This window comes from Seriola dumerili, unplaced genomic scaffold, assembly GCF_002260705.1.
Source record: "Seriola dumerili isolate Sdu_G_001 unplaced genomic scaffold, Sdu_1.0 BDQW01000741.1, whole genome shotgun sequence".
In the NCBI taxonomy this organism is placed as follows: Eukaryota; Metazoa; Chordata; class Actinopteri; order Carangiformes; family Carangidae; genus Seriola; species Seriola dumerili.
This window is the reverse complement of record NW_019174996.1, coordinates 320,511-343,440: the sequence shown is the minus strand read 5'-3', so window position 1 is coordinate 343,440 and position 22,930 is coordinate 320,511. Positions and strand designations below refer to the sequence as shown.

General features: G+C 44.7%; 1 protein-coding gene across 7 annotated transcripts; it reads left to right on the top strand.

Moving 5' to 3' along the window:
• The first annotated feature begins 9,105 nt into the window (after positions 1 to 9,105).
• galnt11 (polypeptide N-acetylgalactosaminyltransferase 11) lies at positions 9,106 to 20,442 on the top strand. 7 transcript variants are annotated; one of them, XM_022765754.1, is made up of 12 exons: positions 9,106 to 9,194; positions 11,403 to 11,691; positions 11,923 to 12,046; positions 12,320 to 12,486; positions 12,579 to 12,704; positions 17,134 to 17,383; positions 17,478 to 17,595; positions 17,776 to 17,928; positions 18,009 to 18,227; positions 18,798 to 18,902; positions 19,010 to 19,147; positions 20,033 to 20,442. In XM_022765754.1, exons 2-12 carry the CDS (start codon positions 11,469 to 11,471, stop codon positions 20,162 to 20,164), a joined length of 1,755 nt encoding a protein of 584 aa, XP_022621475.1. In that variant the 5' UTR covers positions 9,106 to 9,194; positions 11,403 to 11,468; the 3' UTR covers positions 20,165 to 20,442. The 7 variants fall into 7 exon arrangements, with proteins under 7 accessions (XP_022621475.1, XP_022621477.1, XP_022621474.1 ...); XM_022765756.1 differs by having other exon boundaries at positions 9,106 to 9,334; positions 11,438 to 11,691; XM_022765753.1 differs by having other exon boundaries at positions 9,106 to 9,334; positions 11,435 to 11,691.
• Positions 20,443 to 22,930: the final 2,488 nt, after the last annotated feature.

Sequence of the window (22,930 nt, the reverse complement as noted above, 5' to 3'; positions counted from 1 at the left end):
GGTTCGGGCTGGGCCCGGCCGGGCCCCATGGGCCAAGGCCCTGCCACCAGGCGCTCGCCCACGGTCCCCAACCCCAGGCCTGGCTCCAGGGCAGGGTCTCGGTGTCCCTCCAGGCCGGGTACTCGGGTTCTTGGTATTACTCATCATTAGGATCTTCTGAACCTTTCTTCGTCTGGCCCTTCACCTAGGACCAATCTGCCTTGGGAGACCCTACCAGGGGCAAAATGCCCCCGACAACATAGCTCCTAGGGTCATTAGGGCTCTCAAACTCCTCCACCACAGTAAGGTGACGGTTCAAGGAGGAGCATCTCTAATGTTTAATCAATATAACTTCATAAGTTATCTAATTATCATCTGATTGTTCTGTCTCCATCTAGTGGTTGGAACAAAGAACCACACTCTGACCTGCTCCTGTTTTCTTCTCCACCACATCCTCTCCAGTTTAGGTAAATCCAGAATCTGTGATCCGGTCTGAACCCTGGTCCCCCTCAGGTCATGGTCTCTGGTCTCTGCTGGTTGGTGGGTTTGTTTTGGACAGAGATCAAGGTGAGATGTTAATAATGTACATTAATGTGTCACACATGGAGGGAATGTGCTGCTGTCTGTTTGAATGGACCCAGTAAAAATAACTGTGCATCCACACACATTGAGAAGTGAATTTTAGAAGTGGTGTGAATGCACAGTGTAAAAGACACGATTTGACTCACATTTAAGCAGAGTGAACTGAGATACCAGTGAGTTTTCCACTCGGCTTGTTTTCTAACCGTTAGTTGACAAAGACACTAGGTGTAACGATCTCTCGTTCAGACAGCTGAGTACTAAAGAACTATCTGCTCAAAGTAGTGGAGATGTAGAAAGGCGTAACAGGTCATGGTTCTGATTGATGCCTTTGGTGAAGGGTCAGTTTCTTCAGGTTTTCATTCATTAACTGGATCAGCACGTGTGTGTGTTGTACTTCCTGTTTGCAGCCAACACTGTCTGAAGTCGCTCCCTTGTTCACTCATTCACTGTCAACAGACAATCAATAGTTTACTCTAGTCAACAGTAAATTTTACTGATCACTTTCAGATCAAGTTTATTTACACAGCACCTGAAAAACAACCTAAAGCTGCTGTACAAATTACAGTCACAACAACAGCAAGTGAAATGACAACAATGAATGACAATGACAAAATACAAGGCAATATAAAAATCAGTGGTAAAAAGAAGGGTAAAACTTGTAAGATCAATTTATGAAAATAAAAGAAATATAAAATACTAAGACGACTAACAGCAACCAGAGACCATTGAAATCATGTACGTCTTGTGTTTCATCTTGACAGTGGGGAACATTTGATTGAAAGCAGAAAGCTATTTCAAGCTTTGGAGCTGAACCACAAAGGCACCATCACCTCCCTTCCCCCACCCCCGCCTTGATCGTGGAACAGTTAAATGTAGTCTGTACCAGTGTCACGCCGTCTCTTTTTCTGGTACCAGTTAAAAGTCTCGCTGCAGCTTTCTGAACCAGATGCAGGTGAGGCAAAGAGGACTGGCCAATACACCTAGGTAGAGTTACAGCCTTGAAGAAATTAATGCAATGGTTCTCTTCCTCCGCACAGTGTCAATCATGTCTCGTGCTTTTTCTGCTCTCCCTTTTGTTCTGGCTGACTGCATTTCATCATCAGTCACAACCTTATGCTCAAGAAGTTTATCCAGAAGCTGGTTTAGAAGAGCGTCAGACACCCTGCTGAATAACTGTGTCCGAACTAAGAGCAGCCTGTCCTCTGCTGGGAGGCTGTCCTCTGCTGGGACGCTCCTCTGTACAGTTTCCCTTCTTGGACCTGGAAGAAAACCAGGGAGCCAACTTTTGTTTAATAATCAGCACTTTCACAAAGATCTAATGATAGAAGAAATGAAGTGTCATGTTTCTTGTCTGTAAATCACTTTTCCTTTGTTCAGAAACCATATTAGAAAAGTATATTTTATATTTAATGGCATGACGCTCACACTCTGACAGCCTGCTGCTGTCAATCAAACACACCCCTCCAGCTGGAGGACATTTCTGATATTTCCCCAATTCCCTTTTTCCTCTAAATAAAACAATGAAAGCTGTCAATGGAGACATCTGATTCAGTCTCTTAAGGTGCCTTTACACTGTGCGGCAGTTTATTTCATGTCACACAGATATTAATATTGTTCTCAGTTTGTGTCAGACTGTGTGATCAGTGGTAGGTTGTCAGCTTCTGATTCTGTGTATTCTGGGTCACTTTGCTTTATTCAGCGTCTCACTGTGAACTTGGTCCCAGATTTATGACTCTGTCTGAATCTTGCTGCACGTTTTCTTTGGTTGACAAAGCTCCAAACTGGCCATCAGTGAAGGTGTCTCTAAGTGTGATCCAGGACCAAGTTTTGAAATGAGCACCACAGATTTTATTTAACAACTGTCAACTTAGATCTCAGGCAGCCCAAGATCACTCAGTGTAGCGAGGCCTTTAAGTCTGACCTAGTCCACTTAATGTGCAAGCTTCAGGAAGTGACAGAACTCACCTGTACATACAATACACCTGTACTGCTGTATCAGTGAAACCCTTCCACATACCTGGAGCAGCTCAACGACCTAAAAGTCTTATGTCTCCCTGGTTTGTTAAGGTTTAAACAGTGAATCAACAGTTAATCAAGTTCTTAAATATAACCCCTCCAGGATGCGGCACTAACAGAACATTAACTTAAAATCCAGTAGAGGTTTTTGTTCAGTTAATGGTGGAATGTGGTGAAAACATGGCTACAGATGAGGCTGAAGCCTTTACCTGGCAGATAAAAACTACGTTTCCAGACTTCTGTCTTCTTCTTGTCTTGGACCATCACAGTCACTTTCTTTGGGTCTGAAGTCAGGAAAACCTCAAATGTTGGATGGAAATTTGGTCCATACTTTGAGTAAAACTCTGCACACTGAAAACCAGAAGAAACACATTATTTTCAAACCCGCTGTAAAGGTTTATGTAATACTTCTTAATTGTGAATCAATTTTCAACAATCAACCTAAACTGCATTCATGATCATTTTGTTAATAACCTTTAAAGTGTGTGAGACTCACCTCAGGCTGTATTTCTACGTCCTCAGGTTCACAGTGGACACTGTAAGTTTGACCGATGCTCAGTTTACAGTCAGCAGAGATCTTGATGTTTTCAGCATCTCCTTGTTGGGCGGCAACCTTCAGCACCAGGACATTTTTATTAAGGTTTTAATGCTCAAAGAGTCAAGTCCATTTTTATTTCTTCAGCACTTTTAAAAACAAACAAATGTGTTAAAGAACCCGGAAAAAACCTTAAGTCCAAAGAGCCAAAAGTTTACAGTGTGGCTGTTCAGAAATCCTCAGCACGGGAAGGTTTGATCAAGGTTTAGGTTGATGTTAAGCACATATGACACATAGCTTTACCTCTGACACAGGGATGTTGTTCTGCAGCAGAAATACATCCAGTACTTGAGGCCATGGATCTGGAGGTCGGACAAACAGCAGGACTTGTCCGTTTACTGGCAGTTTGATGTTCAGAAACCGTTTCACTGTATCCCAGACCAGGCCAAAGGCAGAGAGGTGAGGGACCTTCACCACCACATGAGTGTCCGTGACCTTCAGTGGCTCCAAGATGCTCAGTCCATCATCACTGATGTGGACAACAGACAGCAGGCCTTCATAACGCAACGCTGTGAAAACACACAGCTGTTAATCTGTTGAATCCAAACCCAAATCATTTCTTACCATTTGAGTTCAGATCAAATGAATCTACTGATGTGAACTCTGAAGTTCACCTCTATCCTTTACCTGGTGTCTCTGAATTTATCATCACTGTCCTGTTCCACATGTGATCTGTCTTGATGTGTACATCTAGTGTTATGGATATACTCCATTACAATTTTCTGTTTTGCAATTTTGCACATTAATACAAATATCTCAGATTTTACCAAATATTTTTTTAACATTCAAGACAGCAAAGTCTTTACCGTCCTTTGTTTCACAGTGTGGGAGGTGGAGCTCACACACTGCATCCTCAGGACACTGGATATTGACCAGCGGCCCTGCTGGCGTCTTTCCAGCTGACTGGAGGAGGCTCTCATCCCATTGGACAGTCCTGTAGAGCAGCTCCGCCTCCTGAGCCACAACAAAAACCAGTCCAGTCAAAGTACACTGGAACCCACCTGGACCAGGACACCTGAACCTGTAGGACACAGCCCAGTAAACCCCTGAGATGAAACTGTTCTCATCCCAAACCAGACTCCACTTCATGAGCCCTGAGAGACCAAAGGACGAGGGAGACGAACTGTAGGAAAACAGTGTCATGACCTGGCTCAAAGCCATGACAAAAACGAGGAGACGTACGGTTTCCAAAGCAAAAACGAAATGATTTTATTACAAGCAATATAAAATTAGGAAATTATCCACATAATCAAACACTAACTGAACTAACAAACAAACTAACTAAACCAAAACACAATGCGCCGAGGGATCGCGGGCGCAGTCGTGCAGCCGCGCCAGGTAGGTCCCATAGCAGAGCAGGGCAGAGACCGTGTGAGGAGTAGTGCCAGCTCTTATACACCTGTGGACTGGCCAGGTCCACCCAGGTGTGACAAGCCCCACCTACGACCTGCAAGGAAAAACAAGACAACCCAACACAAAAGAGGGAACATAGAACACAACAGCAGGCCACACCCCCCTCCATAAAGACCGGGTTCCTAGCCCGGAACCTCAAACAACTCAGCGCTAACTGAAATCTAATAAAAATATAATTTTTTTCAATTTAACCAAATCAAATCCTTTATCATTACATTAAACTATTTACAAACTTACCCCCCCAAAAAAATCACTTTACCCTTTTTACAATATGTACAAAAACCTACCCATGCTTATTATTAATACTCCTTCCTTCACCTGCCTCACCCCTTCCCACCTCAGCAACCTGGTACCTGGAAGCAATTTAAGAGGGGTAAGGGGAGAAAAACAAGTGGGACGAGGAAACAACAACATAGGAAAAACACTTGGCTATATTTACTCTACAGGCGCTCTGGACAATGCGTCTGCCACCACATTGTCAGACCCTTTTATGTGTCGAATATCAAGCCAGTGAGACTGAAGGAATAGTGACCATCTCACTAACCTTTGATTGGTACACTATAACGAGTTCAAGAAAACAAGAGGGTTATGATCAGTGAAGACCACTACAGGTACGACACCAGATCCAAGATACACATCAAAATGCTTCAGTGCCCACACTAATGCCAATGCTTCTTTTTCGATGGTAGAATAGTTGAGTTGGTATGAGTTAAACTTTTTAGAAAAGAAGCTCACTGGTTTTTCAATACCAAACTCATCACTCTGCAACAGTACCGCCCCCACCCCCACGTGACTGGCATCAACTTGGAGAGCAAAGGGACGATCGAACCTAGGAGCAGAGAGAACAGGTGCATTACACAACAAGGATTTAACTTTTTCAAATGCCTGCTGGCAAACAGGAGACCATACAAAAGTCGCGCTTGCCTTAAGCAAATCCGTTAGTGGTGTGACTACATCAGAAAAATTTCTGCAAAAGCTCCTGTAATAACCAACAAGACCTAAGAAACGCATATGCTCTCTTTTGGTTGTAGGAACAGGAAAACACGCAACTGCCTTAACTTTCTCCTCAACGGGACGGACAGTACCCTGCCCCACCACCCGACCGAGATACGTCACCGTTGCTCTGGCGAACTCACACTTTGCGAGGTTAACGTTCAGACACGCCTCAGCTAGACGGGCAAACAATGCACGCATGTGCTCATCATGAGAAACCCACGTGTCAGAAAAGACAACCACATCGTTAGATGCTGCAATGAAAGGCAGAGAAAAACCAGCATCAGGAGGACACCCAGGCTCTACGGCCCACACACCCATCTCAGTTAAATTAGCTGTCAAAACACTCTTTACAGTGTCCTTTAACCGCCTGTCCGAAATATCAATTTCAAAATGCTCTGCAACTTTTAACAACTGCTCCTTAGTGCATTTATTCAAAAAGTCCTCAGAGGGAACTTTAATGAAGTCGGAAATATCAGACATTTTTATTATTACAGCGGTTCAAATCAAAGATTAACAAATTTACCTACCATACAACCTCGCGCACAAAGTTGTATCAAACACCAAATACTTACCGAGCTGCTTTAATTCCCCCCAAACTTTAACACATGGGAAAAGTTTGAGACACCCCAAACCCTGACTGCCTACCCACAGATCTAACTTGAGCCTCAAATAGGCGTCTTCGATGGCCTTGCCGAGCTCGAAACGTCACCAGACCCGCAATACCACTCTCGACCATGGACACAACCGATCGTAATACCCCGAGCCTGGAGCGCTCCCTCCTCAGCATAGGCGGCGCCAGCATTTTCAGCGAGGCCCACCCATTCAAGCCAATCAGAAGAATATGTTTTGGGGATTAAAATGTTCATCCAATTGCCAGCTTTAGCTGAGCTCATGTGAAGCTAACTTCTCAGTCAATCAGCAGCTTTCTATCATACGTGAGTGCCCGCCCCCAGGCTGCGTCATCAGCATGTGACCCAATGAAATGAATGAGTTAGTTTGCGCGCAAACAGTCAGGAAGAAAGAAATGTGTAACGTTACAGGTAAAGAGAAAAAAGAGAGACGGAGTTTAAGATGGCGAAACAGAGCAGCTTACTTGGTTTTTTTTAACAAAAGACACCGTGTTGAGCAGGAGGAAACTCCACTTGATTTAAATGCGAGTGCTAGTTTAAAGGCCAGCTCAGCCGTCCGGCCCCGCTCCCAAAGCAACGCTAATCCTCCTCCTCCTCCCCCTCCTCCTCCTTCATCCATCCCCTCACAGTCATGTCAGCAAGGGAAAGAGAAAGGCAAGTAATGTTAACGGCAGTGTCTCTGTCTGTTTGTCTGTCTGCACGTTTTCTGGGGGAACACTGTTGGCAGCAGCAGACAAAGGTAACATATGATGGCGTTATGTGTTATAGGAGGCAGGGTTCAGCAGCAGCCTAGCACGTCGCAAGTTCCCCGACCCAGAGACATGTCACAAGCGCCCCAAGACCTGTCAAGCATAGATGAGCCGGCAACCCAGCCCAACCTCAGCTCATTCCCATCCACAGACATATTGGGGAAAGCTAGAAGTTTTTCTGCCAAGTGGTATTCAAAATTCCCATGGCTAGAATGTGTTTTGCAAGCCCTGTCGACATTTCCCTGAAGCAGCACATGAGCGATCTATTAATGGTTTCAAAGACTGGAAACATTTTTCGGAGTTTTGTGCCAAACATAAAGCCAGCAGGGCACATGCTGCAGCGCTGGGTAAAATGGATGGATATAAACAAAGTCATCAGCCATGACGGGGAAATGTTATTAACCAACTGAACAATGATGCCAGCCAGTCCTTCATTGAGAGAAATAGACAGCATCTTATGGTGGTAATAGATCTCGTCCTGTTCTGTGCCAAACAAGAAATCCCATTGCGTGGGCATCGGGAAAACCCAAATACTTTAAACAAGGGTAACTTCCTAGAACTACTTAATCTAGTTTCTAAATATGACCCAGAAATCAAAAGGCGCCTGGATGAATTACCTAACAATGGGAAACTCCTGCACCACGATATACAAAATGAGATTTTGGAAATCGCTGCATCACTACTTATCAAAAAAAAATAAAATCAGATTTGCATGATGAGCCCGACACATATTATGCGATTTTAGCAGATGAGTGCAAAGACTTGTCAAAAAGAGAGCTAGTAGCATCGGATTTGGGTTCGATGGCGCATCTGTCATGTCAGGGAACAGAGGAGGGGTACACGTGATTTTGAAGAAGACGTTTCCTCACGCTGTATACTGAGCTGAGGACAGCGACACAGGAGCCACTCAGGTGCAGTCACGGATGCTGTTGCAGGTTGCAGCGCGGTGCTGTGTTTTTCCTTTTTTTATTGGCCCATCCATTTTTCTGTAGGCCCACCCATTCACAAAATCCTGGCGCCGCTAGTGGTCCAAACTGTAGTTATATCAGCATGAAATCACCAATTCTCAGTCAGCACACTGCCTCTGTTATAAAGGTCGTCTCTGCTCGCAGTATATTTTACTTTCTTTTCTGAATCCAGTAATAATGAGACTCAGAGACAGGAAGAAGAACCAGAGTCAACATGTAGAATCAGTCCTGATCAAATCTCACTGACTTGACTGACTTGACTGACTGACTGACTGACTGACTGACTGACGTGGAGCTGCTTCTGTGAAATAGACAGAGGTGGAGGAAGTATTCACATCGTTTAAATACAGTGTCCTGCCTTCAAAAGGCTACTTCAGGTAGTCCAGTACCTATACCCCGTCAGTATCGGATCTTATTATTAATGTATCAGGCCTGCACTGTAGGAGGGGTCGAGGGGGGCAATTTTTTTTACTGCTTCTTTATAATATTGGGCAAAATACAACAAATCTATTGGAGTACACAGTAGTGTAAAGTACAATAAATGGAGGTACTCAGGTAAAGTACTTGAGTAAACTAAGTGCTTAGTGAAATTAAAGAAAACAAAGATAGTGGTTTGGTGTTTTATTTCAACAGTTTCTAACCTTAAAGCTGCTGAAGGGGGGACTTCTAGAAGAGTCAATAAAAGGTCAAAGCTTCCTGTTCTGATCAGCTGACCCTGATGTCTGCTGTGTTTCAGTTGTGTTCATGTCACAGGTTTGATCCCAGCTCGCCTGTCTGTCTGAGTGCAGATGAAAACCAACAAATACCAGCTGAAGGCAGACATCTGTTCATGTTCACGCTGTGTGGGGAGTTTTAAAGTCCTACATGCCCTGCACCAGACCAAGGCTGGAACTCAAGGGGCCTCAACTCTCTAGTTTTATTATGTGTAGCCCACATAATAAAAAAAAGAAGAAAAGAAAAAAAGTGTGTGTGTGTGTGTGTGTGTGTGTGTGTGTGTGTGTGTGTGTGTGTGTGTGTGTGTGTAAGTAGTGCTGTGTGGTTGGGGTGGAGAGGTGGGGGGGGGGTGGTGCTTAGGCTAAGCGTCAATCTGTATGTTATTTTGAAATCTCTGGCCTGAACAGCCTTCTTTTTAACAGGTGTCTGGTCTTATTGTGGAAGTGTTGACCGGAAGTCACGTGGTGCGTGTTGCCAGACTTGGTGCTGTGTGTGAGGAAACTTGTGTGTGTATACTGCGGACGCACGGACGGTGTCTGATGGCAATGCGGAGGTAAACAGTTCATCTGCCGCCGAGAAGCTTCCGGCAGAACTCCATAAGAAATTCTGATGATTTTAACCGCTGCTGCTAACAGACGTGTTCACTCGGCTGGCCGGAGTGCCGCTGAGCAAACTGCTCCGAGCCAATGAACCGTGAGTAGACGGAACCGTAGAGTAGTAGTAGATCCTGAGACTAAAGTGTCGGACATGATATAACATGACTGTGTTTTGGGGTGAAATTAAGACGTTTTAACGACCTCGTAGTAACATATTCCACCTCCGAGTTTAGCTAACGCTCGCTACGCTAGCGAGTTCAATTATCGGACACGGTTCTTGCACATCTGAGGTTTGAGCTTTTCCCTTCAAACCGTTAATTTATTCAAACACCTTCAGTTAAAACAGTTCACACATGAACCAGTGCTTAGTTCACATTATCTTAGCTTCACTGACGTCTTGGTTTTATGTAAAAGTAGCTTTTACTCGGTCCATTATTCTCTCCTATTTGTATTTGTTGGATATTTTAATATCCAATGTAACTGATTTCCTGCTCTGCTGTAAAGAAAAGGCCTAAAGATTTAAAGTGTTACAGATAAGCAGCTTTACAAACCGTGTGTCTGCCTTTAATCCTTTAGTCTTCATGTAAAAAACGCAACCCGAATCTCCGTATAAAGAACTGTAAATTAAAGGATAAACTGTCAATTTTCAGCGGTTCTTGAGTCATGAAGAGTAAACTGTGACTTTTCTGGATCAGCAAGATCCGCTCTTTAATTCCGTACACACCAGATTAATGTAAATCCATTGAAATGTAAAACTATGTCACTCTTGATCACTGTGGTTCATACTGCTGGTGCAGATATTCATTGTATTTGTATTGTGGTAACAGGTGACTTCGGTGTAAAAGATAGTTGAATAGACAGAGAATGATCTGCTCTGTGTGGTGGATGTATGCAGAACTGAAGAGGAGAACCTGCTGAATCAGATTCTTCTTTTTACTCTCATGGCATCAAGTGTGGAACTGCTTGTATTTGAAGGCAACCTTAAAATGGCAGGTTTTTATATGGAATTTTGTGTGTAATGCACAGAAACGCAGCTTTGTTTGAAGTTCTTCAGAATCCTGAACTCTTCTTCTTTTCTTCTAAAATGTTCTATCATTTTATATTGTATTATACTTTATCATGAATCACACCTTTACCTGTGACAGTGACACCTTTATAAAGGAGTCTGGTCCTGTGTGTTTACATTTTGTGTGACTAGATGTTGCAGTCAGAGTTTGGTTTCAGGTAGAGGATGGGGGGTAGGGGGGGTGTCAGCAGGTAATCTCATCCAGAACACTCTTTAAAAAAAAAAAAAAAAAAAAAAAAAAAAAAAAAAAGTAAATGAGTGACATGTTTCTGTGCTGTTGTAGTTCACGAGTGTAGGATAATTAACCACTTTACGAGAGGACAGCTGACACCTCAGGTTCTCTCACAGCTGACTGCTTACATTTCTACAATTAGAATAAAGTATAGATATGAATCTAAATCCTCAGTACATCACACTCCCTCCTTAAACAGATCATAATCAGAGTTAATTCAAGAGATCAGATCTACAACTTCACACTGACAAATCAAATCAAATGAACTACTCACTCAGGGACGGAGGGAAGCAGCTGTCCCACACTGCACACAGTGAAAAAGCTCAGGACACTCAGTGCACCTGTGTCAGCTGCCTAACGAGCACACCTGTGCCTGCTTCCAGGGAGCAGCAGTCATGTGACCCCCCCACGCCTAACACCTTGTGTTGAACTCTGGGCTGAGGTGGAAAAGTGAAAGTAATCTCCTCTCTGACCTCCTCGACCTCGATGGAAGACGTCCTGAGGTCAAAGAAGTGAAGGAGAATTCATAAAGAATCTGACTGAACTCACACGAAGATTTTTTAACTAACTTTATTTCTAACACCTGGAGGATCAATCCTCCTTTAACCACAGAAAAACAAACAGGACCGACATGTTGAAATAAGAAAACATAAACGAAAAAGACAAACAGAGAAAGTTGAGCCATTAAAATAATAATTAAATAGTAATAGACAACTGAGCATAGATCAATTAAATTATATTCACACATCAGTTTATACATTTGTTAAATAGAGAAAATTCCTTTTTAATGCTGTCAGTTGTCGGTCAGTCGGTCGGTCAGTCAGTCGGTCACTTTTGATTCTTCGATATTTTAACTCCTGATCACAGAGTGAAGAAACAAACACCCCCCCCTCTCTCAGCAGCGTAATGTAAGGCGATGCTCACTTGGCCAACATGGCCAGTGTCACGCTGCGGTACTTCTGTTATGGCTGCCTCGTCACCTCGGCGACCTGGTCCGTCCTCCTCTTCCTCTACTTCTCTCTGGGGGCGGAGCCTGGACACGGCAGGACCCCCCTACAGCACCGCAGCCAGCCAATCACCAGGGGCCTGGCTGACCAGCGGGCAGGGCGTCGGCCTCTACCGGCCAGTAAGGGAGTAGAGCTGTCACCAGAGATGGGTGAGAGACTGTGGTGTGTTCAGGTGTTGCTGGGAATAGGGAGCTGCAACGGTTATTGATTTTAGTAATTCATGAAGCGAAACTATTTTGATCTTAAGAATTAAATGACACATAGCCTCTTAAATTTCAAGTTTGCAAAATAAAACACAACCCGAGTTTTCAAAATAAAGCAGGTTCAGTTTCCAAAAGATGAAACCTGCTGATTGTCTCTGACGGCATGTCTGTCTGCAGGGATGATATTTAACGAAGCAGATCAGGTGGTCAGGGACACCGGGTACCATCGCCATGCCTTCAACGTCCTCATCTCCACCAGACTGGGCTACCACAGAGAGCTGCCTGACACCAGAGACTCCCAGTAAGAACCAATGGGGCTGCTGAGACCAGCACACGATCACATGACCTCCAGACCCCAAACCAGGACTGTGCAGTCCCAGTCTGACAGCTGCCATAAGGATTAGAGATGTGTGTGTGTGTGGGTGTGGGTGTGGGTGTGGGTGTGTGGGTGTGTGTTACAGCATTAAAGAGCAACAGCTGCTCACTGCCAGCTGTTCTTGTTTAGTTCACTCGAGCTCCGTTGGTATTTTCACATCTAAAAATCAATAAATTATAATGATAAACCTCTCTGTAGGTGTCGGGACAAGGTGTATCCTCTGGTTCTACCTTCTGCCAGCGTAGTGATCTGTTTCTTCAACGAGGCGTTCTCCGCCCTGCTGAGGACCGTCCACAGCGTGTTGGACCGGACGCCGGCCTACCTGCTGCACGAGATCATCCTGGTGGACGACCACAGCGAGCTTGGTAACGCCCACCTGTGATGACACCTGCAGAGAGGGCCTGTGTGTTTGTGTGTGTGTTTTTACAGATGTGTGTGTGTGTGTGTGTTGGTTCAGAGGAGCTAAAGGACGACCTGGACCGGTACGTCAGGGAGGAGCTGCAGGGTAAAGTCAAACTGGTGAGGAACCAGAGGAGGGAAGGACTCATCAGAGGACGCATGATAGGAGCCTCGCATGCTACTGGTACATCCTACACCCTAAACCCTACACCCTTATATCCTACACCCTAAACCCTACACCCTAAACTCTACACTCTTATGTCCTACACCCTTATATTCTACACCCTTATATCCTACACCCTAAATCCTACAACCTTATATCCTACACCCTTATATCCTACACCCTTATATTCTACATCCTTATATCCTACACCCTAAATCCTACAACCTTATATCCTACACCCTAAATGCTACACCCTTATATCCTACACCCTTATATCCTACACCCTAAACCCTACAACCTAATATCCTACACCCTTATATCTTACACCCTTATATCCTACACCCTAAATCCTACAACCTTATATCCTACACCCTAAACCCTACACCCTTATATCCTACACCCTAAACCCTACAACCTAATATCCTACACCCTTATATTCTACACCCTAAATCCTACATCCTTATATCCTACAACCTTATACCCTACACCCTAAACCCTACAGCCTTATATCCTACACCCTAAACCCTACACCCTAAACTCTACCCCCTTATATCCTACACCCGAAATCCTACATCCTTATATCCTACTCCCTTATATCCTACACCCGAAATCCTACATCCTTATATCCTACTCCCTTATATCCTACACCCGAAATCCTACATCCTTATATCCTACTCCCTTATATCCTACACCCGAAATCCTACATCCTTATATCCTACTCCCTTATATCCTACACCCGAAATCCTACATCCTTATATCCTACTCCCTTATATCCTACACCCGAAATCCTACATCCTTATATCCTACTCCCTTATATCCTACACCCTAAATCCTACACCCTTATATTCTACATCCTTATATCCTACACCCTTATATCCTACAACCCAATATCCTACACCCTTATATCTTACACCCTTATATTCTACACCCTAAACCCTACACCCTAAACTCTACACCCTTATATCCTACACCCCTATATTCTACATCCTTAGATCCTACACCCTAAACCCAACAGCCTTATATCCTACACCCTAAATCCTACAACCTTATATCCTACACCCTTATATCCTACACCCTTATATTCTACATCCTTATAGCCTACACCCTTATATCCTACACCTTAAACCCTACACCCTAATATCCTACACCCTTATATCTTACACCCTTATATCCTACACCCTAAATCCTACAACCTTATATCCTACACCCTAAACTTTAGGGTGTAGGATATAAGGTTGTAGGATATAAGGATGTAGGATTTAGGGTGTAGAATATAAGGGTGTAGGGTTTAGGGTGTAGGATATAAGGGTGTAGGATATAAGGATGTAGAATATAAGGGTGTAGGATATAAGGGTGTAGGGTTAACCTACAGCCTTATATCCTACACCCTAAACCCTACACCCTTATATCCTACACCCTAAACCCTACACCCTAAACTCTACACCCTTATATCCTACACCCCTATATTCTACATCCTTATATCCTACACCCTAAACCCTACAGGCTCATATCCTAAACCCTACACCCTAAACTCTACACCCTTATATCCTACACCCTTATATTCTACATCCTTATATCCTACACCCTAAATCCTACATCCTTATATCCTACAGCATAAATACTAAATCCTTATATCCTACACTCTTATATCCTACAGCATAAATCCTACATCCTTATATCCTATATCCTAAACCCCTAGAGCCTTATATCCTACATCCTTATATCCTACACCAGACCTGGGCAAATTACGGCCCGCGGGGCACATCCGGCCCTTTATACGCCCCTGTCCGGCCCGCGAGGCCAATTATGAAGAACATAAATAAGATAAACGTGTCTTTTTTACTTTTATTTAAAAATGTTAATTTTATTTTGAAAAGCGTTACTTTACTTTTGTAAGAACATATGCGCGTGCGCGGGTGAAGGTTAACGGTCACAAGTGATGCTCGCTCGGTCACCCTCAAGATGTCAGCTCACGCTAAGAAAAGAAAAGTTGATAACGAATGCCGTGTTTTCAACAAGAAATGGACTGCAAATTACTTCTTTACAGAAGTTAAAGGTAAAGCAGTATGCTTAATCTGTGGTACACAGGTCGCTGTGTTTAAAGATTACAATTTGTTTATTGTTTTTCATTGTTTCTGGAGATTAATAAGTTAAACATGAATTGCACTGATTCAGTAATTTTGTTTTGTTATTTGACCTACATCACAATTTCACATAACCTAATATAAATATTTACAGAGATTTACAGATAATTCTTATTATCATCAGCACCAGCTATTCAAAATATTTCATTTAGAGCATTTTAAAATGTAAGAAAGTTAGCGGCCCTCTGACACAATTCAGGTTTCTCATGTGGCCCCTGGTAAAAATCAATTGCCCACCCCTGTCCTACACCCTAAACCCTTATATCCTACATCCTAAACCCTACAGTCTTATATCCAACACCCTAAACCCGTATATCCTACACCTTAAACCCTACAACCTTATATCCTACACCAGGGGCTAGCGAGCTACCAGTAGCTCACCCTGCGTTTAAAAGTGGCTCACCTAAGGGGTTCAGAGAATATAGTTTATACAAACTTGGATGCATAGTTCAAACTTTAAGCAACACAACCTCACTCAGTAAATCTGCTCCCAATGCAACTAAATGAAATGCACTGAGCACTGACTGAGGAGCTTCTTTTTCAGTTTCTAATCAGAGTCATGGAGGTTTATTCACAGTGATGTTTTCATGTCTCTGTGTTCAGGTCTGACTGAATCATAACTCAAATTTTTGTCTGATGTGAGTTTCAGATGTTTTTGGATGTTGGTGTTTGATGACTTGTTAAATGATTTGGTTTGGAGTGTTTTGATACGATGTGTGAGTAAATGTAACCAGTGATATACGACATGAGGAGCTCTCAGCCCCTTTTGTTTGGTCAAAGTAGCTCTCGGAGTAAGAAAAGTTGGAGACCCCTGTCCTACATCCTTATATCCTACACCCTAAACCAGGCATCACCAAATGGCGGACCGCAGTCCGGGCGCGGACCCAGTGACGGTTCTGCCCGGACCCGTGAAAATTATATTATAATTATAATATTAGGCCTAATAAAAAGATCAATCATTCGTGCATGCGCAGCTAATTTAGTTTATACGACAGAAACGTCATCAATAGCCAAGCCAATCAAATCGATTGTTTACCTTTCAGCACCAGAGAATGGGGGGGGGGGTGAAAATGGCTTGAGAAAAGTAGACAGTGAAAACCGAACTTTTAAAGATGAATGGACGCACCAATACATGTTCGTTCTGCCTGCAGCCAGTTCTAAACCTGTGTGTGTGTCTCATATGCTGTGAAACTGTGGCGTTAATAAAAAGTACCAACGTTAAGCGTCACTATGAGACCAAACACGGATCGTTTGATGAAACATACCCGCAGAAGTCCGCAGTGAGGGCAAGTAAGATTATCAAACTGAAAGCACAGTATGACCGGTCTACCCGTGTCCTCACACATACATTTACAGGCCAGCAACGTGCAGATGAGTGTTCACTTAAGATTGCGTGGATTTTGGCGCAACACAAGAAACATCCAGCGATGGGACAGTGGTGAAGGAGTGCTTAAATGCGGCTACAGAGACTTTACTTGACAGTAAACAAAAAAACGACGTGTGAAAAAATCAAGCAAATCCCATTGTCAGCTTCAACGACAACCAGAAAATCCGAACTATTAGCAGAGGATGTACTGGCACAGCCTGATGCAGCTGTTCAAAACGCAGTATGTGTATCCTTAGCCATTGATGAGTCCACAGATGTAACAGATAATGCCCAGCTTTTGGTGAATGTGAGATTTCTTCACAAAGAGATGTGTGAGGACCTGCTGGGTTTAATGCCACTAGTTAATTACATGGTTAAAATAGGGGGTGGGCAGCTCAAAGGTCTTTTGTTTAGAAGAAGAAGAAGAAATTCAGTTACTTGAAATGTAGTAAAGACAACTACAGTAATGTTTTCCATTCAAGTGCCATACAAGTTCAGACTTATCAGTATGTTTAAAGTATATAACACTTGAAATTTGACAATAAATGACATAGAAAAGTACATATGTTGTTTTTTATTTACATCAGGGTACACTATTTCGAGTGACAATATAAGATTCGGACCTTTGCTGGGAGGACATTTTTGTAACTGGACCTCTTTGAATTTTAATTGAATACCCCTGCCCTAAACCCTACAGCCTTATATCCAACACCCTTATATCCTTTACCCCAAACCCTATAGCCTTATATCCTACATCCTCACTGCTTATATTTTACCTCCTTGTTCCCTGCTCCCTATGTCTGTGTTCACTTCCTGTCTGTGAGGAGATTCAATCACATGACCAGATGTAGTTTACTACTGATAGCTGTAGTATGCTATCCAGTGTTTTAGCTCCTGACAGGACAGAGACAAAGTGGACTCACCTGTGTTGTATGTCCAGGTGAGGTGCTGGTCTTCCTGGACAGTCACTGTGAGGTGAACCAGGCGTGGCTGCAGCCTCTGCTGGCACCGATCCAGGAGGAGCGCCGCACCGTTGTCTGCCCGGTCATCGACATCATCTCAGCTGACACGCTCGCCTACTCGCCCTCTCCCATCGTCAGGGGCGGCTTCAACTGGGGGCTGCACTTCAAGTGGGACCCTGTCCCCCCCGCTGAGCTCAACGGGCCTGAGGGAAGCATTGGACCAATCAGGTAACCAGCTGGCCGATCAGATGACCAGTTGAGCAAATGTGACCCAGCAGAAACCTTACCTCTAATGCCACCCCCTCCCCTCCTCTCCTCTCAGGTCTCCCACCATGGCCGGTGGTCTCTTTGCCATGAACAGGAAGTACTTCAATGAGCTCGGCCAATATGACGCCGGCATGGACATCTGGGGCGGGGAAAACCTGGAAATCTCCTTCAGGGTGAGAACGCTGTTTTACAGACTGTCAGTGAAGGTGTCATTTGTGCTGTTCTTCTCCTCATAGTGCGATGTTAGCCTAGCTTAGCATAAAGACTGGGGGCACTGGTAAGGAGCCCACTACAAACAGACTGTTGTCCGACAGGAAGTAGTTCCAGCTGTGTTATGTATGTGTGTGTGTCAGATCTGGATGTGTGGCGGACAGCTGCTCATCATCCCCTGCTCCAGAGTTGGCCATATCTTCAGGAAGAGGCGGCCCTACGGCTCTCCTGGGGGGCAGGACACCATGGCGCACAATTCCCTGCGGTTAGCGCATGTGTGGATGGACGAGTACAAGGTAAACACACCCACAGCTGTGATCACAGCATGCTGCAGCATCCTCTGACCTCACTTCCTGTGTCTGTGTGGTTCAATCAGGAGCAGTATCTGTCTCTGCGTCCAGAGCTGCGTGAACGCAGTTACGGCGACATCAGTGAGCGAGTGGCATTGAGGAAACGGCTGCAGTGTCGCTCCTTTCGTTGGTACCTGGACACAGTCTACCCTGAGATGCAGACTGTTGCCAATGGCAACAAGCAGCAGCCGCCACTGTTCATCAACAAGGGTCTGAGACGCCCCAAAGTCCTGCAGAGAGGACGGGTACCTGACCCCCATCCATCATCCATCCATTCATCAATCATCCATCCATCTATCCATCATTCATTCATCCATCCATCCATCATCCATCCATTCATCAATCATCTATCCATCCATCCATCATCCATCCATTCATCAATCATCCATCATCCATCCATCCATCCATCTATCTATCCATCCATCCATTTATCCATCCATCCATCCATCCATCCATCTATCATCCATCCACCTATCCATCATTCATCCATCCATCCATCCATCTATCATCCATCCATTCATCAATCATCCATCCATCCATTCATCAATCATCCATCCATCCATCCATCAATCATCCATCCATCTATCCATCATTCATTCATCCATCCATCCATCATCCATCCATTCATCAATCATCCATCCATCCATCCATCCATCCATCATCCATCCATCCATCCATCATCCATCCATTCATCAATCATCCATTCATCAATCATCCATCCATCATCCATCCATCCGTGGACATTAAATGTTTGTTTATTGTATGAACTGTAAACAAAATAAACTGACTCGTTCTTTGTGTCGGCCATCTTTCAGCTCCGTAACCTAGCGACCAGGCGTTGTCTCGTGGCTCAGGGCCGAGCCAGTCAGAAGGGTGGAGCTGTCGTCCTACGACCATGTGACCCCCGTGACCCCGAACAGGTGATGTGATCACGATTGGTCCATTATAACCCCAAACACAAACCAACCAACCACTATGACATCTGACCTTTAACCCTGACTTCACGCGTCATGTGACCTGTGTGTAGGACTGGGCCTATGATGAGGAGGGTCAACTGGTGCTTGCAGGTCTGCTGTGTCTGGACGTGTCAGAGGTCAGGACCTTTGATCCCCCCAGACTTATGAAATGTCACGGGTCAGGGGGGTCTCAGCAGTGGAGCCTGGGGGTGAGACACACACACACACACACACACACACACACTCTCCTAGACATTAATATGTATGATTATAATATAAATCAGTGTGTGATAAAGTTTCTGTCTCTCTCTCTCTCTCTCCCTCTCCCCCTCTGTCTCTCTCTCTCCCTCTCTCTGTGTCTCTCTGTGACTCTCTCTCTGTCTGTCTCCCTCCCCCTCTCTGTCTCTATCTGTCTCTGCCCCCCCGTCTCTGTGTCTCCCTCTCTCTGTGTCTCTCTGTCTGTCTCCCTCCCCCTGTGTCTGTGTCTCCCTCTCTCTCTGTCTCTCTCTCTGTCTGTCTCCCTCTATCTCTCTGTCTGTCTCCCTCCCCCCTCTGTCTCTCTATCTGTCCCCCCGTCTCTGTGTCTCCCTCTCTCTGTGTCTCTCTGTCTGTCTCCCTCCCCCTGTGTCTGTGTCTCCCTCTCTCTCTGTCTCTCTCTCTGTCCGTCTCCCTCCCCCTCTCTGTCTCTCTATCTGTCTCTGTCTCCCCCCATCTCTGTGTCTCTGTGTCTCCCTCTCTCTCTCTCTGTCTCTCTCTCTGTCTGTCTCCCTCTCTCTCTGTCTGTCTCCCTGAGTCCTGAAGCAGGTTCTTCTGTCCCCCCTGTCTCTGTGTCTCCCTCTCTCTGTCTGTCTCCCTCCCCGTCTCTGTGTCTCCCTCTCTCTCTCTGTCTCTCTCTCTGTCCATCTCCCTCCCCCTCTCTATCTCTCTATCTGTCTCTGTCTCCCCCCCTGTCTCTGTGTCTCTCTGTGTCTCCCTCTCGCTCTCTCTGTGTCTCTCTCTCTCTGTCTGTCTCCCTCCCCCTCTCTGTCTCTCTCTCCCTTCCCCCCTCTCTCTGTCTCTGTGTCTCTCTGTGTCTCCCTCTCTCTCTCCTGTAGAAATCTAACCGGCTCTACCAGGTCTCGGTTGGTCAGTGTCTCTCGGTCGCCCAGCCGATTGGGCCTAAGGGTTACGTTTCCATGGTGATCTGTGATGCGTCTCAGGCGCAGCAGTGGCAGCTGGAGGACTGAATATCCTGGAATATCCCGGACGTCTGCATCAATTTATTTTTCTTTCAGTCCTTGAAAGTCCTGGAGTTAACACTATGAACTGTGAGGTGTTTCCACGGAGATACCAGGAGGTCCTGGAGGACAGGAGGAGTCTGAAGTCAGACCATATCATGATCGTTTAAGGACTGACATGGATCCATGTGGTCTGGACTCTGGTCTCTGGACCTCAGTGACAGGATCACAGTTTTTAAACTTTGTCTTTGTGTCATTTCACCAATAAATTCACAGTGAACTTTAAAGACTGAAGGACTCTTAACAATGTGATGTTGCCAGGGGCGGGGCCATGGGGGCGGAGTGATGGGGGTGGGACCCAGACTGAACAGAGAGTTGTGCGTCCAGGACAGACAGGTTCTTTACTGACACCTGATGTCATAGTGTGGTTCTACCTGATGACCATCAAGTGTCAGGTGTCTCCTGCTCTAAAAGTTCCAGGAGTCCTGAAGCAGGTTCTAGTGGTTCTTGAGTGCGTTCCAGGGGCCTTGAAGGATGTAGTTACTTCTGAGTCTATATAAAGGGTCCAGTTGTCCATGACAGGTTTTACTGTCCTGATTCCAGGAGTGTGAAACTGGTTCCTGTGGTCTCTGAGCAGGTCCCAGGAGTCCTTGACAAAGTGTAAATGTCCTTGGGGAGATTCCAGAGGTCTTAGTTTGCTTTCTTTAAGGGGCTGTGTGTGTGTGTGTGTGTGTGTGTGTGTGTGTGTGTGTGTGTGTGTGTGTGTGTGTGTGTGAGAGAGTGTGTGAGTGTGTGTGTGTGTGTGTGAGTGATGGCCTGCAGAGTATTGACGAGAACAGAAAGCTAATTATTTCAGGGCTGAATCACTGGAAGCCATCAATTACACTTATATTACACACACACACACACACACACACACACACACACACACACACACACTAAATAACCTCACTGATATCACTGTTGGAGTTTAGGGACCAGTTCAGTTTATTGAACACACACGCTTCCACCACAGAGAGCTATATATATATATATATATACGTATATACACAATATATACATATATGTATACAATATATACATACATATATACATATATACATGTTTAGAATCAGCTACTTAAGCTACTTATCACAGGTAACCGACACGACTTCCTTCTCATTCATCCCCGCAGCGCCACAGCGCTTTACACAGTGTAGACGCCGAGCGTCTACTGACTTCAATGGGGAAAGCACAGAGTGGGTTGTTCCACTGCAGCGAAACTAGACGGTCATTGGATAAATGCTGGGCTTTGTCCGCCCATGGGACGCTCAGCGTCTCTGGGGGTCTATGGGGCAGTGGGCTGGCCCGGAGCTTGGCTTCTGCATGATGATTGGATGATCCGTCTAAGGCTGAGTCCCTTTTTGATTGACAGCAAAATGAGCGAATCAGCGATCTTGAAGTATAAAGCATCCACTGGAGCATTTTTCATTCCGTTGTTCGGAGTTGATCTGGAGACGTTATTGATCTCAGCAACTTTGTCTTTGTTAAAAATGACTAGCGTTGTGTTTGGCGACTCTTCTCTGTCACTCTGCGAATTTACATATAAATAAACAGACACATTTTATGGCCGAAAATGAGCTTCCCCTCCTTATAAACCAGCAGCCGCCACTGATTGTGTGTGTGTGTATATATATATATATATATGTATATTTTGTGTATATATATATATACATATAGTTGATATATGATAAAGAAAATAAAACATTTAAACATGAAAACAATGAAATACATTTGAGGAGTGTGTGTGCGTGTGTGTGTTAAAGCAGATTGATTTTCACAGCAGGTCAAATTGCATAGCTTCACACACACACACACACACACACACACACAGAGGACAGGTTAATGTGTCATCATGCAGCCTGAGCAGCTGTCAGCTGATTGGTCGGTTCAACTGAATCTGCCTCATAAATCCACATTTAGAAATTAGAGAAACTTTGTTGATCTGCAGCTTTTTGACAGAACGTGTGTGTGTGTGTGTGTGTGTTGTTTACGTCTCTGAATGACTATTGTTTTCAGTGTTCTGGAAGACATTCAGGTGGTGTTTAAAAATTTCCAGCCAGGACTTCCAGGTTCCCATGAAGGATCTCAGGAGTCCTTGAAGAGGATCTGTTAGAGGAGCGGTCCAGGTCTCTGAGGGTCCACAGATACTGAAGGAAAACAGATCAGTTACAGTCTGATTAGTAATCTGATTACAGTCACTCACATCCACATGAAGTTTAACTGTCAGCTCTGTGTGTGTGTGTGTGTGTGTGTGTGTGTGTGTGGGGTAATCAGCGGTAAGTGGAGTGTGTTTCTGGACGGAGACGATCAGCCGCCTGCAGCCAATCAATACAGAGATCAATACTGGGAATGGAGGGAGAGATCTAACAGGTCATTATCCGTGTGTGTGTGTGTGTGTGTGTGTGTGTGTGTGTGTGTGTGTGTGTGTGTGTGTGTGTGCGTGCGTGCACAGTCATGGATTGTGAGGACGAGTTTGAGTTCTGAGTGTGTTTGAGGGTCCAGGTTAGAGCCAGGTTTAGGTTAGAGGGAGGAGCTGGGGAGTGTGTGTGTGTGTGTGTGTGTGTGTGTGTGTGTGTGTGTGTGTGTGTGTTCATGACTTAATTATGTAAAACATGTTTATACAAACAGTGAAATTGTGTTTGACTGTCAGTTGAACTTCCTGCCAGACGTTTTAGAGATGACGCCAAGTTTCAGGTTCAAACTCTGGTCACACAACAGGTATCCAACAGGGAA

What these genes read in the sequence shown, in the direction of transcription:
- galnt11 (XM_022765754.1), top strand. Translation starts at nt 11,469, where the DNA reads ATGGCCAGTGTCACGCTGCGGTACTTCTGTTATGGCTGCCTCGTCACC. An exon ending in GGAAGCATTGGACCAATCAG is followed by an intron (nt 17,384 to 17,477) that starts GTAACCAGCTGG and finishes CTCTCCTCTCAG; the next exon opens with GTCTCCCACCATGGCCGGTG. An exon ending in AAGTCCTGCAGAGAGGACGG is followed by an intron (nt 18,228 to 18,797) that starts GTACCTGACCCC and finishes GCCATCTTTCAG; the next exon opens with CTCCGTAACCTAGCGACCAG.